The 14,707-nt window shown below is 39.3% G+C and overlaps 1 protein-coding gene across 1 annotated transcript; it reads left to right on the top strand.

Moving 5' to 3' along the window:
* The first annotated feature begins 7,742 nt into the window (after nucleotides 1-7,742).
* Nucleotides 7,743-11,940, top strand: LOC100524576 (olfactory receptor 6M1-like). Its single transcript, XM_084978236.1, has one exon. The coding sequence runs from the start codon at nucleotides 10,626-10,628 to the stop codon at nucleotides 11,571-11,573; it is 948 nt and encodes a 315-aa protein (XP_084834362.1). The 5' UTR covers nucleotides 7,743-10,625; the 3' UTR covers nucleotides 11,574-11,940.
* The last annotated feature ends 2,767 nt before the right edge of the window (nucleotides 11,941-14,707 follow it).

The following is a 14,707-nucleotide window of genomic DNA, read 5'->3' as shown; positions in this document are numbered from 1 at the left end:
TGAGATTTTTATAAGAAAATACAATGAATACATGTATTATAAAATAAAATTTGAAGCCTGGATGAAATGGGTAATTACCCAGAAAAATACGCTATTAAATCTGCTTTGAAAGAGAGAGATGAACTAATTAGTAACCATTTAAAGAAAATCAATTGATAATCAACTTATCCACCACCAAAAGGCACCAGGTTCAAGCACTTTTATATGTGAGCTCTCCAAATGTTAAAGAAACAGAGGAGCTCGCTTGTGGCTCAGCAGGTTAAGGATCTGGTGTTGTCACCGCAGCAGCTTGGGTTGCTGCTGTGGTGTAGGTTTAATCCCTGCCCCAGGTTTGATCCCTGGCCCAGGAACTTCCACATGCCATGGGTTTGGCCAAAAAAAGAAAGACAGGAAGGAAGGAAAGAAGGAAAGAAGGAAGGGAGGAAGGGAAAGAGATAAACATTATAGAAAACTTTTCAGAGAAAATAAAAAAGCTACTCAACTTTTGTTACCTTTGCAAGATGATTTAACATTCTCTCTCTTCAAAAGCTTCAATCACCCATATCAACATGGCAGAAATATAATGTTCAAGGAAAAATCAAGTTGCAGGAAACTGCCTTAAGTATGATGTCTTCAATTTACAGACACATAACATATGTGGTAACTATATTTTTAAATCAAAAGGGAATAATAAATATAAAACTCAAGGTAATTGTTACCTCTGGGGGCTAAGGAGAGAGGAAGGTAGAATAGGAAGGAGTTTGCAAGTGGATGAAAAGATACAGGTGAGGATCTAGATCTGTGCTTTCCAGTGTGGCAGCCATTAGCCCCATGTGGCTATTTAGATTTATATTTAAACAAGTATTTAAGATTAAATAAAATGATAAAATTCAGCTCCTCCGTCCTGCTAGCCAAATTTCAAATGCTGATTATCCTGTGGCCATTGGCTACTCTACTGGACAACGCAAATTTATAGAACACTTCCATTATCAAAGAAAATTCCATTGGATAGCTCTGTTCTGGACCAGAAGAGTTTGGCAGACTTTTTGTAAAGGGCCAGATGGTAGACATTTTGGCATTGCAGAATATAAATAAGGTCTCTGTCACAAATACCCAACCCTGCTCTTCTACCAGAAAAGCAGCCATAGACTATGTGTACATGGATGGATGTGACTGTGTTCCAATACATCTTATTTACCAGAGAGACAGAGGGAAAGGATTGCTGACTGGATTCATCTCCTACTGCTGCTGAAACAAATTATCACGGTCTTAGTGGCCTTAAATGGTTCAAGGTTACTGTTATAGTTCTGGAGGTCAGAGGTCTAAAATGGGTTGGTGGAGCTGCATTCCTTCTGGAGATACTAAGGAAGACTCTCTCCTTGCTCTTCAGTTTCTGAAGGCCACCCGTCTTCCTTGACTTTTGCCCCTACTTACTCTGACCCCTACTTTCATCATCACAGCTCCTTTTTTGGCTCTGATTTTCTTGCCCTCCTCCTTTTTTTTTTTTTTTTTTTTTTAAATTCCAGGACCAGAGAGCAACCTGCACCATAGCTGCAACCAGAGCTGCAGCAGTGACAACGTCAGATACTTAACCCACTGCACCACCAAGGGAACTCCCCTGCCTCCCTCTTTAAGGAGCATTGCGGTTACGTTGGGCCCAGCTGGATAATCCAGGATTTTGTTTCCATCTGAAGATCCTTAATTTAACCACATCTGCAATCCAGAAAATTATTCACTTGACCATTCCAAAAAGTATTGCTTTAAAGAAAGTTTCAGTTTTGGAGTTCCTGTCATGGCACAGTGGTTAACGAATCCGACTAGAAACCATGAGGTTGGGGGTTCAATCCCTGGCCTTGCCCATCAGGTTAAGCTGTGAGCTGTGGTTTGGTTGCAGATGCAGCTCGGATCCCGTGACTCTGGCGTAGGCCGGCGGCTACAGCTCCGACTCAACCCCTAGCCTGGGAACCTCCATGTGCCTCGGGAACAGCCCTAGAAAAGGCAAAAAGACCAAAAAAAAGTTTCAGTTTACTAAAATTCCAAAATATGTGTGTTTGTAATCATGTATAAGCTCCTTTACCTCTTTTCACCACTGATATGTGAACATTATGAAAAGTATCAATAGATTGATCAGTGAGACAATTGCTTGTTTTCTTAATCTGACCATTTCTTTCATCTGTCAATTCCACTGGAATACTGGGGGAGGAGTGTCTGTTTACTGTCCCTATAATTTAATAATACTATTATTACAATAAAATTTTGGCTGTCAATATCAGTATCAATACAGGTTTTACTAAAATCAATTAATCTTAACTGTTGCACTAATATTAAGCCAAATAGTAATTATGAGCTGGAGTAAAATCAGACTACATCAGAATTACAGTAATATTGTAATATTTTTCTCTCATCATTCCCAACAAAATCAGCTTTTGTCCATATACCAAAAATTACAGAATGGAGTATAAGTCAGGAGTCAAGTTATAGTTAATTCTGGATTTCAAGTCGCTTATGAACTTAATCACATCTTTGTTTGACAAGTAATATCTTTGTCAAGTTTAATAGTTTCTAATTCTTACTAATTGTACTAATGGGCAATTCCGGGTTTTGTATATATGCATGGGGCCTGGAAAGTTAAGGAACATCTATGAAAATTATATTCCTCATTTATAAGTTCCCACAGACTAGGGGGACCATAATCCACCATTAAATTCACCCCTTGTGCTTTCCCTGCTGAGATCTCAGGCCGTTTTCTTTGAGCAACCTCTGCTTCCAACAGGAGGAGTATGCTCAATAACCCCTTTAGGGTCACACCTTTTCCCATCTTTATCCCCTAGTTTATTGGCCACTATCTTTTATTTTTCTAACACCAGATTATCCGTTCAGGCTGCTTACTATTACTATCTTCCTAAAATGACAGACCTTCTAATGGCCTATTTGAGGCCACTAAATCTTTTCCCTCTGTGGTTGTCCTTTCATTAAATATAAATGCAGCTTGTCATAGGACTCCTAGCCCTGTGCCGGTTTCATTCATCTCTTTTACAGTGTATCAACCAATGTTTATGCAACAATCTGAACGCTTATTCTTGCTTGAGCAGAATTTGAGTACACTTTTTTTTTTTTTTTTTTTTTTTTTTTTTTTTTTTTGACTGCCCTGTGACATACGGCTTTCCCCAGCCAGGGATCAGATCAGAGCCACAGTTGCAACCTTCGCCACAGCTGCACCAAGACCGGATCTGTTAACCCACTGTGCCAGGTGGGTATCAAACCTGCATTGTGGCGCTGCAGAAACACTGCCTATCCCATTGTACCACAGTTGGAAATCCTGAGTACATATTTTTGAATCAAAAGTATTGATTCCCTGGGAGTTCCCGTCGTGGCGCAGTGGTTAACGAATCCTACTAGGAACCATGAGGTTGCGGGTTCGGTCCCTGGCCTTGCTCAGTGGGTTAACGATCCGGCATTGCCGTGAGCTGTGGTGTAGGTTGCAGACGCAGCTCAGATCCCGCGTTGCTGTGGCTGTGGTGTAGGCCAGTGGCTGCAGCTCCGATTCAATCCCTAGCCTGGGAACCTCCATATGCCGCGGGAGCAGCCCAAAGAAATAGCAAAAAGACAAAAAAAAAAAAAAAAAGTATTGATTCCCCAAGACTGTCAGATAGTTAGTAGTGACCCACAAATAGACCTTAGTTTGCATATGTTGAGAAGTTTTACATAAGCGCCCTTAGAAAGCACTGTGCTTTCAGTGGTAGGTATGTGAGCCCATCAAATGATATCCCTAAACCAACATCAATTTCTGTTTGGTCGAATATCTTTGCTTTGCTACTGCCATCCATGCACAAAACGCGTGGTTATATGTGTTAGAGTACTATGACAAGTGAGGCATGCAGTAGACATTTTTACGTCCATGTTATCTAAGGAATTTTTTCAACACATCATTACTTAGGTTAATACTTGCAGAGCAGCTCCATAACTCTGTCTTGAACAATGTCCTGTTTACCCACATAGGAGGCAGCAATACACAAATTACCTTCCAAAATATAAAACAGCATTGCAATTATTCCCAAAGTTTATATACCGGGCATAACTCTTATCACCAAACTGTATACATAGGATACTTCAGAATTAATGTTTCTTAAATCAGCCTGAACACATCTTCAACCTTTTTAATATATGGAATAAAAAAATGAAACTCAGTGTTCCCATTGTGGATCAGCAGTAAGGAACCTGAGTAGTAGGCATGAGGACACAGGTTTGATCCCTGGCCTTGCTCAGTGGGTTAAGGATCTTGTGTTGCCAGGAGCTGTGGTGTGGGTCACAGATGTGGCTCAGATCTGGCATTGGTGTGCCTGTGGTGTAGGCTGGCAGCTGCAACTCCTATTTAACCCCTAGCCTGGGAACTTCCTTATGCCCCCGTGCGGCCCTAAAAAGTAAAAGAAAAAGAAACTCATAGACATAGAAAGTAGAAGGGTGGTTACCAGGGTCTGAGGGAAGGAGGGAGATGGAGAGATGCTGGTCAAAGGGCAGAAAATTTCAGTTTAAGATGAACAAGCTCTGGTGATCTAATGCACAGCATAGCGACTGTAGTTAATAATATTGTCTCGTGTGCTTGAAAATTGCTAAGAAGGGAGACCTTTAGTGTTCTCACCAAAAAAAAAGTAACCATTGTGAAGTGAAAAGATGTGTTGATAATTAACCTATTTAATATTTTTTTCATGAATACATGTATGTCAAATCATCATATGGCACACTTCAAATAGATATAATTTTTACTCATAAATTATTCAATAGAGCTAAAAAAACAAATAAAAATTAATTAGATGATTCCACTATATGTGATCTAATGGATAAAGACGTACACCACCAAATATTAGCAAGGGTGTGGAACTATGGGTCTCACACCCATGGCTAGTACAAATTGAAAATGATCGAGCAACTCTAGAGAAAACTTTGATAGTTTCTTATATCATTAACCACATACTTGCCAAACAACATAGTAATTCCACTCCTAGGAATACATCCAAGAGAAATGAAAACAAATATTCACATAAAAACATGTGAATAAAAATGTTCGCAGAAGCTTTATTCAGAACAACCAAAAAATGAAAAGTCAGATGCCCATCAACTGGTGAACAGATAAGCAAACCATCATATATCTACACAATCCATATAATATACAGTCTTCAATAATACAAAGGAAGAAACCACTAATGCCTGAAAAACTTGGGTTAATTTCAAAGTATTAGATTAAGTGGGAAAAAAATCAAAACCACATGCTGTAGGATTACATTTATGTAATAGTCTAAAAAATTCAAAGTCAAACTGACAGAAAACAAATCCGTGGTTTTCAGGGGATGTGCAGGTGAGGGATAGGCTTTACTGCAAAAGGACACAAGCAAATGTTTCAAGGAAATGCAAATTACTTTCTTTTTTTTGTCTTTTTGCCTTTTCTAGGGCCGCTTCTGCAGCATATGGAGGTTCCCAGGCTAGGGGTCTAATCAGAGCTGTAGCCACTGGCCTACACCAGAGCCACAGCAACATGGGATCCAACCCATGTTTGTGACCTATACGACAGCTCACGGCAACACCAGATCCTTAACCCACTGAGCCAGGCCAGGGATGGAACCCACAACCTCATGGTTCCTAGTAGGATTCGTTAACCACTGCGCCACGACGGGAACTCCATGAAATGCAAGTACTTTTAACCATTGCCATAACAGTGATGGTGGCTACATAACTACATAGGTTTGTCAAAACTCAAATTATACACTCAAATTTATCTACTTATATAAATCATATCTCATTAAAATGTTTTTTAAATGTGTACATAGACATATATATGTAAATAATTTCAGTTGGAAAATCAGCCTAAAGTTCATTTTAATACATGATAAACCATTTTTTTTTAATTTAAGTTTTCCAAGTTTTTAGTTTCCAGAAGCTTTAAGCAGATCTCTAAGGCTTTTTGGCTTTTTTCCCCCATGGTGGGGGGGGGCACACCCATGTCATATGGAAGCTCCTGGGCCAGGGATCAACATCATCAACCCACATCCCTGCAGTGACAATGCCAGTTCTTTAACCCACAGCATAACAAGAAAACTCCTTTAGATTGGATGAAGAAGTTGCAGTACATATATACAATGGAATATTACTCAGCCATTTAAAAGAATGAAATAATGCCATTTGCTGCAACATGGATGGAACTAGAAATTATCATACTAAGTGACGTAAGTCAAACAAAACAAATATGACGAGATCACTAATATATGGAACCTAATAAAAAATGATAGAAAAGTGGAGTTCCCACTGGGACACAGTGGGTTAAGAATTAGACTTCACCAGCTCCCATCACTGTAGAGGTGTGGATTCAATCCTCAGCCCAGGGCAGTGGGTTAAAGGATACAGTGTTGCTGCAGCTGTGGCTCAAATTCAATTCCTGGCCCAGGAACTTCCATATGCAGCTAGTGTAACCATAAAAAAATAAAAATAAAAAAATAAAAGGATAAAAAAGAACTTACAAAACAGAAACAGACTCAAAGATTTTGAAACCAAATGTATGGTTACCAAAGGGAAACATGGGGGGGGGTAAAAGGATAGATTAGGGGTGTGGATTGACATATGCACACTACTATATATAAAAGAGATAGGTAATGAGGACCTATTGTATAGCACAAGGAAACCTACTCTGTAAAATTATGTAATACCTATGTGGGAAAGGAATCTGAAAAGGAATGGATATTTGTATATGTATAATCGATTTACGCTGCTGTGTACCTAAAACTAACAGAACTTTTTAAGTCAACTATACTGCAGTAAAATTTATTTTAAAAAAAGAGAGAGAGAGAGAATTCCTCTAAGGTTTTTTTAAATAAATAAACACCCAGGAGAGTCTCCCAGGGGACCATAACTTTCTGGATTAGTTACTTCAGTTCTAACATCCCGTGATTGCAGTAACAATAATTATTCTTTTTTATGCCAGAATCCCAAGAGCTATTCTAAACAGAACTTCCAAATGTGAATAAAAACCCTTAAATATCACAGCTCATCCAGTTGTAATCACTTTAATATACACAGGTAATATTATTTCCAGGAGAAAGTAGACTTAGGTGGATATATCTAATATCCAGTCACAATATGGCTGCGGAGTGAACAGGGAGACTAATCAAAATGATGAGACTTTAGACAGACAGTGCCATGAATAAATATATGAATGTTTCTAACAATCAGGACTATCAGAGTAAAATGAGATGCTTCAAGAAACAATGTGCTCCACATCACTAGACAACAGAGACAGTGCAGAATATTTTAATACCAGACTATCTCATATGACCTCTCTTTGAATCTGACAGTCTATGGTTTTGAATAGCTCCAAGTTTCTAGTTTCTGGATGGATGCATAGACGAGATAGAAATTAACTGAATAGTGGGAGAAAAAAAGCTGAGACTTGGGGTAGTTTCAGTCAGAAAGGCTTTCAGTCTTTTTGCCAGAGATCTAAATTAGAAGTCAGAGGACCTGCTCTTAATTCATTGGGTCAGACTTTTTGAGTCATCGCCAAACTCACCATTCTGCTTCCTTGGCAAAAATATGATCCAGAACACTTATTACTTTCAACTCAGAGAAATATTCAAAGATGAAGATTTACTGAATGTTACAAAATGAACTCTTGGAGCTAATCTTAGTGTAAGTCAAAACAGACTTTTTCTGTGGGAATAAGAAAAAGAACTGAGAAAGTAGAGTTTATAAAAGGACAGGTTTTTTTTTTTTTTCATTCAAATGAAGAAAGGAAAAACTGAATAACTATTTGGTGTCATTTTGAAAAAGGAGATGTGTATCACATCGGGAAAAGTCTTAGACTGAGATTTAACTTAGAGAGATTTATATGGAATTCAAATTGAAGCAGTTAAAGAAAAATGGATGGAAGGCAGTAGGGAAAAAATAGCCAAACTTCTTGGTTCTTAACAGATTTGAGGGAAGAAAATACCAACTCTTCTACAATCAATATGATGTAAGTATATTTGATTATAGAGTTATCCATATTTACATGTTAAATGGTCTGAATTTTACTAATTATTTACATGTGTATTTTATGAATTCAAGTATAATAGCTGCTCTGCCAAAAAGTTTAGTGATGCAGATGTCAAATATGAATACTTTATTAGTATGTAAATTCATGTGGTTAACGTACTTCAGTTACAATCAACCCTTTTATTTATTTATTTATTTATTTATTTTGTTTTTTTAGGGCCACACCTACAGGATATGGAGTTTCCAGGCTAGGGGTCCAATTGGAGCTGTAGCCTCCAGCCTATGCCAGAGCCACAGCAACGTGGGATCTGAGCCAAGTCTGCGACCTACACCACAGCTCACAGCAACGCCAGATCCTTAACCCACTGAGCAAGGCCAGGGATCGAACCTGCACCCTCATGGATGCTAGTTAAGCGCTGAGCCGTGACGGGAATTCCAAACCTTTTTCCCATTTTTGCTGACAGCAGCACCATTTGCAAATTGTCATTAACCACCTGCCCCACCACATCTCAGTCCTTTTCTCTTTATCCGCTATGTTCTTTACAGATATTTATTGATTACCAAGTATGTATAACTTACTGCAGTAGCTCTGTCTTAGGACCTTGAATCTATGACTATCCTCATTTTAGAGATGAGGAAATACAACACAGGTTCTCTGATACCAAAACTACTATGCTCTTTCCATCATTCCTTATTTCCTGGACTAAATCGCAATTATTGAAATGTGTAAATGTGTAATTTTATGCAAATTTTACGAGTCCAGAGAAATAATGGTAATGAGGAAAAATACTCCCAAAAAAGCCTTCCTTTGGCAAGGTTTCATTAAATCGTTATATGCAGATTGTCATGGTCCAGAACCTTTCCTCCTGGAGAGGATGGAATCCTGAAGGCGCAGAGATCGCCTAGAAAAGGTTAACACAAAGCTGCATTTTATTCACTGCCATAAACTTGAAAGACACCACAGAGGAGACCAATGCTACTTCTTTTTTTTTTTTTTTTTTTTTTTGGTCTTTTTAGGGCTGCACCTGTGGCATATGAAAGTTCTACTTCTTTAGTTCTTTTCAGAGAAGTTTATTTGACCAAAATACAACAGAATAGAAAGCCCTCAGTGTCCTTTTTCCATAGTTAAACAACCTTATGATAACCATAGCAAACACCAACTACACCTGTGTTCAACCATCCCAGATTTTTGTTGTTAAAAAATGGCACAGTGCTTTTGAAGATATAGAATTGTTCAAATTTTACAGTACATAAGGGGATCAAGTTCCTGTCAGGGCTGTCAGAGATGATAAAGGCAGGAAGGATAAATGAATGGTGAATAGAAATAAAGAAGCAAATGCAAGGACCAGAAAAATCATAGCCAAATTTTCAGATGGAAATTTGTTTAGCAAATACATCTTTAAGGCAAAAAACTTATTCTAGGAGTTACATACTTAAAATAGAGAGCCTAAAAGATTTTCCTTAAAGAGGAATGGTTGGACTCCAAGCCTAGAAGTTACCCAGCACTGGTATAAATGGTTTGCTTTAACTTAAAACTAAAGAATTAGCCACAAAGTAATACACCAAAGGATAGTGGGTCAACTGTATTCTGTAGACATCAGTAGATGTTAAGCAAAGTTGCCCAGCATCCAATATTAAGCTGAGTGCTTCAGACACCATTTATCTGCATCTATACTTGAACTGCTATTAATAAACCTGATCTTCAAATGGCTGAAATGAATATAAAGTATAAGAATCCTATTTGAGATAACCTGTAAGAATCAATTGGGGAATAAGAGTAAAAGTTGTTCTTCTGGATGCTTCCATAAATGTAAAATTGCAAAGAACGAAAAAAAACCACATTGACCATTTTCCCAAAAACATGTTTCAAAATATGAGTTTTGTAAATGATGAGATATGTATAATTGACCTCCTTTTTCTAAGCAATGTAGACATAAAATTTTATATCATTATAGAAAAAATAAAACTACACATCTTTTTTATTTTTTATTAAAGTATAGTTGATTTACAATGTTATGTCAATTTCTGCTGTACAGCAAAATGACTCAGCCATACATAGATATACACATTCTGTTTCTTATGTTACTTCCCCCATGGTCTATCCCAAGAGACTGGGTATAGTTCCCTGTGCTGTACAGCAGGACCTCATTTCTTATCCCTTCTAAAGAAAAGCTATACATCTTGATGGAGAGATCAATTACTATTATATCAAAATAATTTCAGTACCACTAGATACTCACACATAATATCAAAAACAAAAGTTAGGAGAGACACAAGTTCTCTTTCGTTTGTTTTGGATTTTCTGTTCTTTGATTTAGACTATGCCTGAAAATTTGAAATAACTTTGAGAAAACTAACTCAAATTTTTTTCACATTCCATTTCTCTGTTTTCCAAAATGATTGACTAGAGTCTCAGTTGAGCAGATCTCTCTTCTCAGGCACAGAACTTGCTGAGAAAGTAGCAGTTTAGAAAGAATGAACTAGAAAAAATTGGTTTTCTACATTCAGACCTTTTGCTACTGCATCTTATCAATGATATTGACAACTAAAAACCTATTTAAGCTTATTTTCATCTTTATATTCTATATTTTTTTTTTCAGAGACAGGTTGCCCGCCTTGCACTGCATTCAATGGAGGTGCAGAATCAGACTACAGTGACTGAGTTCATCCTGACTGCCTTCCCTGCCCTCCACAAGCTGCAGGTTTTCCTCTTTGCGGTTCTCCTGGTGACTTACATGCTTACTCTAACAGGAAACGGGGTCATCATCTCCCTAATATGGGCTGATAATCGCCTCCAAATCCCAATGTACTTCTTCCTCAGTAATTTGTCGTTTTTGGACATTTTATACACTACCTCGGTTACCCCAAAACTGCTGGCCTGTCTCCTAGAGGACAGGAAAAGCATATCTTTTGCAGGCTGCATCACCCAAACATACTTCTTTTTCTTCCTGGGGACAGTGGAGTTTATCCTGTTGGCAGTGATGTCCTTTGACCGCTACGTGGCCATCTGCAACCCCCTGCGCTATACCATCATCATGAACAGCAGGGTCTGCCTCCTGCTGGTCCTGGGCTGCTGGGTGGGGGCCTTCCTGTCCGTGCTCTGCCCTACTATTGTGGTGTCCAGGTTGCCCTTTTGTTCTAAGGAAATTAGTCACTTCTTCTGTGACATCGCCCCTCTCCTACAAGTCGCCTGTATAGACACACATTTTATTGAGATGATAAACTTCCTCTTGTCTTCCCTCGTCCTCCTGACCTCCCTGGTGCTCACCACCGTGTCCTACACCTACATCATTTCCACCATCCTGCGCATCCCCTCCGCCCAGGGACGTCAGAAAGCCTTCTCCACCTGTGCTTCCCACATCACCGTCGTCTCCATTGCCTATGGGAGCAACATCTTCATGTATGTGAGGCCCAGCCAGAGTCATTCCCTGGAATTCGACAAAGTGACAGCTGTCCTCACCACAATGGGGACCCCTCTTCTGAACCCCTTCATTTATAGTCTAAGGAATGAAAAGGTAAAGGAAGTTTTGAGAGATGCAGTCAACCAAATTATGTCCCCATGGCACAGGAAACCATGAAAACTTATTTGCTAATAAACGGCATTTTCAACTCTTGGACACAATGTGGAGAAAGGCATGCTTAAGGACCATAGAATCAAAAATGTGTGGGAAAAGATGAAAAAGCTTTGTGCCACATCAGATAGAAGTTACTGTACTCAGGGTCCAGAGGAGGCAACTCAGCCACAGAGAAAATAATGTATCTGAACTCTTTTATTGGACCTTCTCACACACATTATCATGGAATAATGAAAATATAAACTGAAGTCAGAAAACCTGAATTTTAAGCCTGGTTCTATCACTTTTATCTCAGGTGACACTGAGCCCCTCTGAATCTTATTTTCACATCTGTAAAGTAGGGAATACAGTTTTTGCTTTGCTTTTCCTTTTTGTTAATGTAGGTTTAACCAAGATAGTCTAAGAAATGAAACCACATATAATTAAAAGTTAGCACTACTTGGAGTTCCTGTCGTGGCGAAGTGGAAACGAATCCGACTAGGAGCTATGAGGTTGTTAATTCCAGCCCTGACCTCACTCAGTGGGTTAAGGAACCAGCGTTGCCTCGAGCTGTGATGTAGGTCACAGACATGGCTCAGATCCTGTGTTACTGTGGCTGGGGTGTAGGCCTGCAGCTGTAGCTCCAACTCGACCCCAAGCCCGGCAACCTCCATATATCAAGGGTGTGGCCCTCAAAAAAAAAAGAGTAAGCACTTCTTCAAGTTCCCTTGTGGTGCAGTGGGTTAAGGATTTGGCCTTGTCACTGCAGTGGCTCAAGTACACTGCTGTGGTGTGGGTTCAATCCCTGGCTGGGGAATTTCCATATGCTACAGGCACAGCCAAAAAACAAACAAAGGAAGTACTTCTTACTGGGTCTTTTCCAACATTTCAAGATGATTGGCTTCATCCCTGACAACCAAATACTGTAGATAATAGTAATAACAATGACAAAAGAAGGAAGAGGAGTAACATATTCCATTGTTTGTGCAGTGTATTCAAATATGTACATGTATATATTAATCTTCTTAACCACCTTGACAACGCGGTATTATTATCTCCATTTTATAGATGAGAAAAGTGAGGTTTACTGAGATTAAGCATCTTGCCCAAATATGCTACTGGTTTAAAACACATATATACAGATATATGTGAAGTCCATTGTACTTAGCACTTCCTTATATCATGAAATGTGGAATGGAAAGAAACTTAAGAAGGGAAAAAGACATTAACATGGAAGTTATCCACCTTTTCTGAGATAAGAGCATTCCCCAGTCCTAATGACCTGGAAAACCTAGAGATCAGGATAGAGTCAGAATAGACTGTGAGAGGCAGCAGTTTGGAAGGGAAACCAACTATTCAGAGGCAGTAACTAGCAATGAGTCCAGAACGATTTTCTGTGGCAACATAGCCAGGAGGAAGATACAGAAGAATGAGTGTCCTAGGATTCATTGGTTGGGGGAAAACAAAAGCAGACAAGTAATCAAGCTGGTTTAAATAAAAAGGGTATTGATAATAATAATGATCAAGAATGCCACATGCAACCCCAGAAGGTAAAACAGCAAGACCTGCTAAGGGACTAGAATCAGAACTAGAAATCCTGGAATTCCCACTGTGGCGCAGCAGAAATGAATCTGACTAGGAACCATGCATGAGGTGGCAGGTTTGATCCCTGGCCTTGCTCAGCGGGTTAAGGATCCAGTGTTGCCATGAGCTGTGGTGTAGGTAGCAGACACAGCTCAGATCTGGTGTGGCTATGACTGTGGTGCAGGCCAGCGGCTATAGCTCTGATTAGACCCCTAGCCTGGAAACCTCCATATGCCACAGGTGTCACCCTGAAAAGACAAAAAACCAAAAAAAAAAAAAAAAAAAAAAAAAAAAAAAGAACTAGACATCCTTAAAAATCTAAGCAGACACTCTCTCCCCTCTGAATCTCTGATCTCTCTCTAGATTTCTCTGGGGTCATTTGGTCTCCTACTATCATTTTTTCCCAAATATCTCATGATAGGTTTACTGACAGCCCCAAAGATATCCAGACCTAATCCCTGATGCCTGTGAATCCAAGTGACATGTGGAGATGTGGAGTAAATGACAAAGGGATTTTGCAGGTGTGATTAAATTAACGCTCTTGCGATAAGTAGGTTATCCTGGATTACCCAGGTGAGTACTAAAGGTAATCACACGTGTCACTGTATGAGAGAGGTAGAAGGGGATTTTAACCACACAAAAGAAGGTAATGTGATGATGGAATCAGAAATTTGATGATGCCGTGCTGCTGGCTTTGAAGGTGGAAGAAAGAGCCATGAGCCAAGGAATGCACATCCAAAAGTTGGAAAGGGCAATGAAATGGATTCTTTCTCCCCTAGAGTCTCTGGCATGGCCAAGCTAACACCTAGGTTGAGGCCCAGTGAAACCAACTCTTCCAGAACTTGAATAGAATATATTAGTGTTGTTCTAAGGCACCAAGTTTGTTGTAATTTGCTATAGCAGTCACAGAAAACCAATACATACCTGATTTATTTCTGTCCACTTGTCTATGCACATGGAAGGTAATGACTGCTTCAATCATTCACTAATATATATTTCAATCATAGACTTTTTTTTTGTCTCTCTTTTTTTTTTCTTTTTAGGGCCACACCTGCAGCATATGGAGGTTCCCAGGCTAGGGGTCCAATCGGAGCTATAGCCACCGGCCTACGCCACAGCCACAGCAACATGGAATCTGAGCCACGTCTGTGACCTATATCACAGCTCACGGCAGTGCTGGATCCTTATCCCACTGAGCGAGGCCAGGGATCGAACCCATGTCCTCATGGATGCTAGTCGAGCTTGTTAACCACTGAGCCACAACAGGAACTCCTCAATCATAGATATTTTTAACATATGTGCATATAAATAGAATACATTTAAATATATTGAGATATATATAATTTATATGGCTATATTTTTTTTTTAATTGCGCTCTAAATCCAAATTCCTGGAAAGAGGATCTGATCAGTCTGGCTAAAGAGAGATGTCCTCTCCTGTTTCACTTATTCGTAAGAGGAAGAGTTTTGTAAGAAGATAAATTGCCTTCTGTCCACACAGCCACTAAGCAAGTGCGGTGGGGACAAGCATCTAATAAGAAAGCTTAGGAACAGGAAGATGAGGAGAGGCACCTC

Source organism: Sus scrofa, chromosome 9 (assembly GCF_054392235.1).
Source record: "Sus scrofa isolate SSC_HxYL_T2T_F1_AM1 chromosome 9, Sscrofa_HxYL_maternal_Yorkshire_Landrace_v2.0, whole genome shotgun sequence".
NCBI classification, from domain to species: domain Eukaryota; kingdom Metazoa; phylum Chordata; class Mammalia; order Artiodactyla; family Suidae; genus Sus; species Sus scrofa.
The sequence above is the reverse complement of the archived record's forward strand: the minus strand, read 5'-3'. Positions and strand labels throughout refer to the sequence as shown.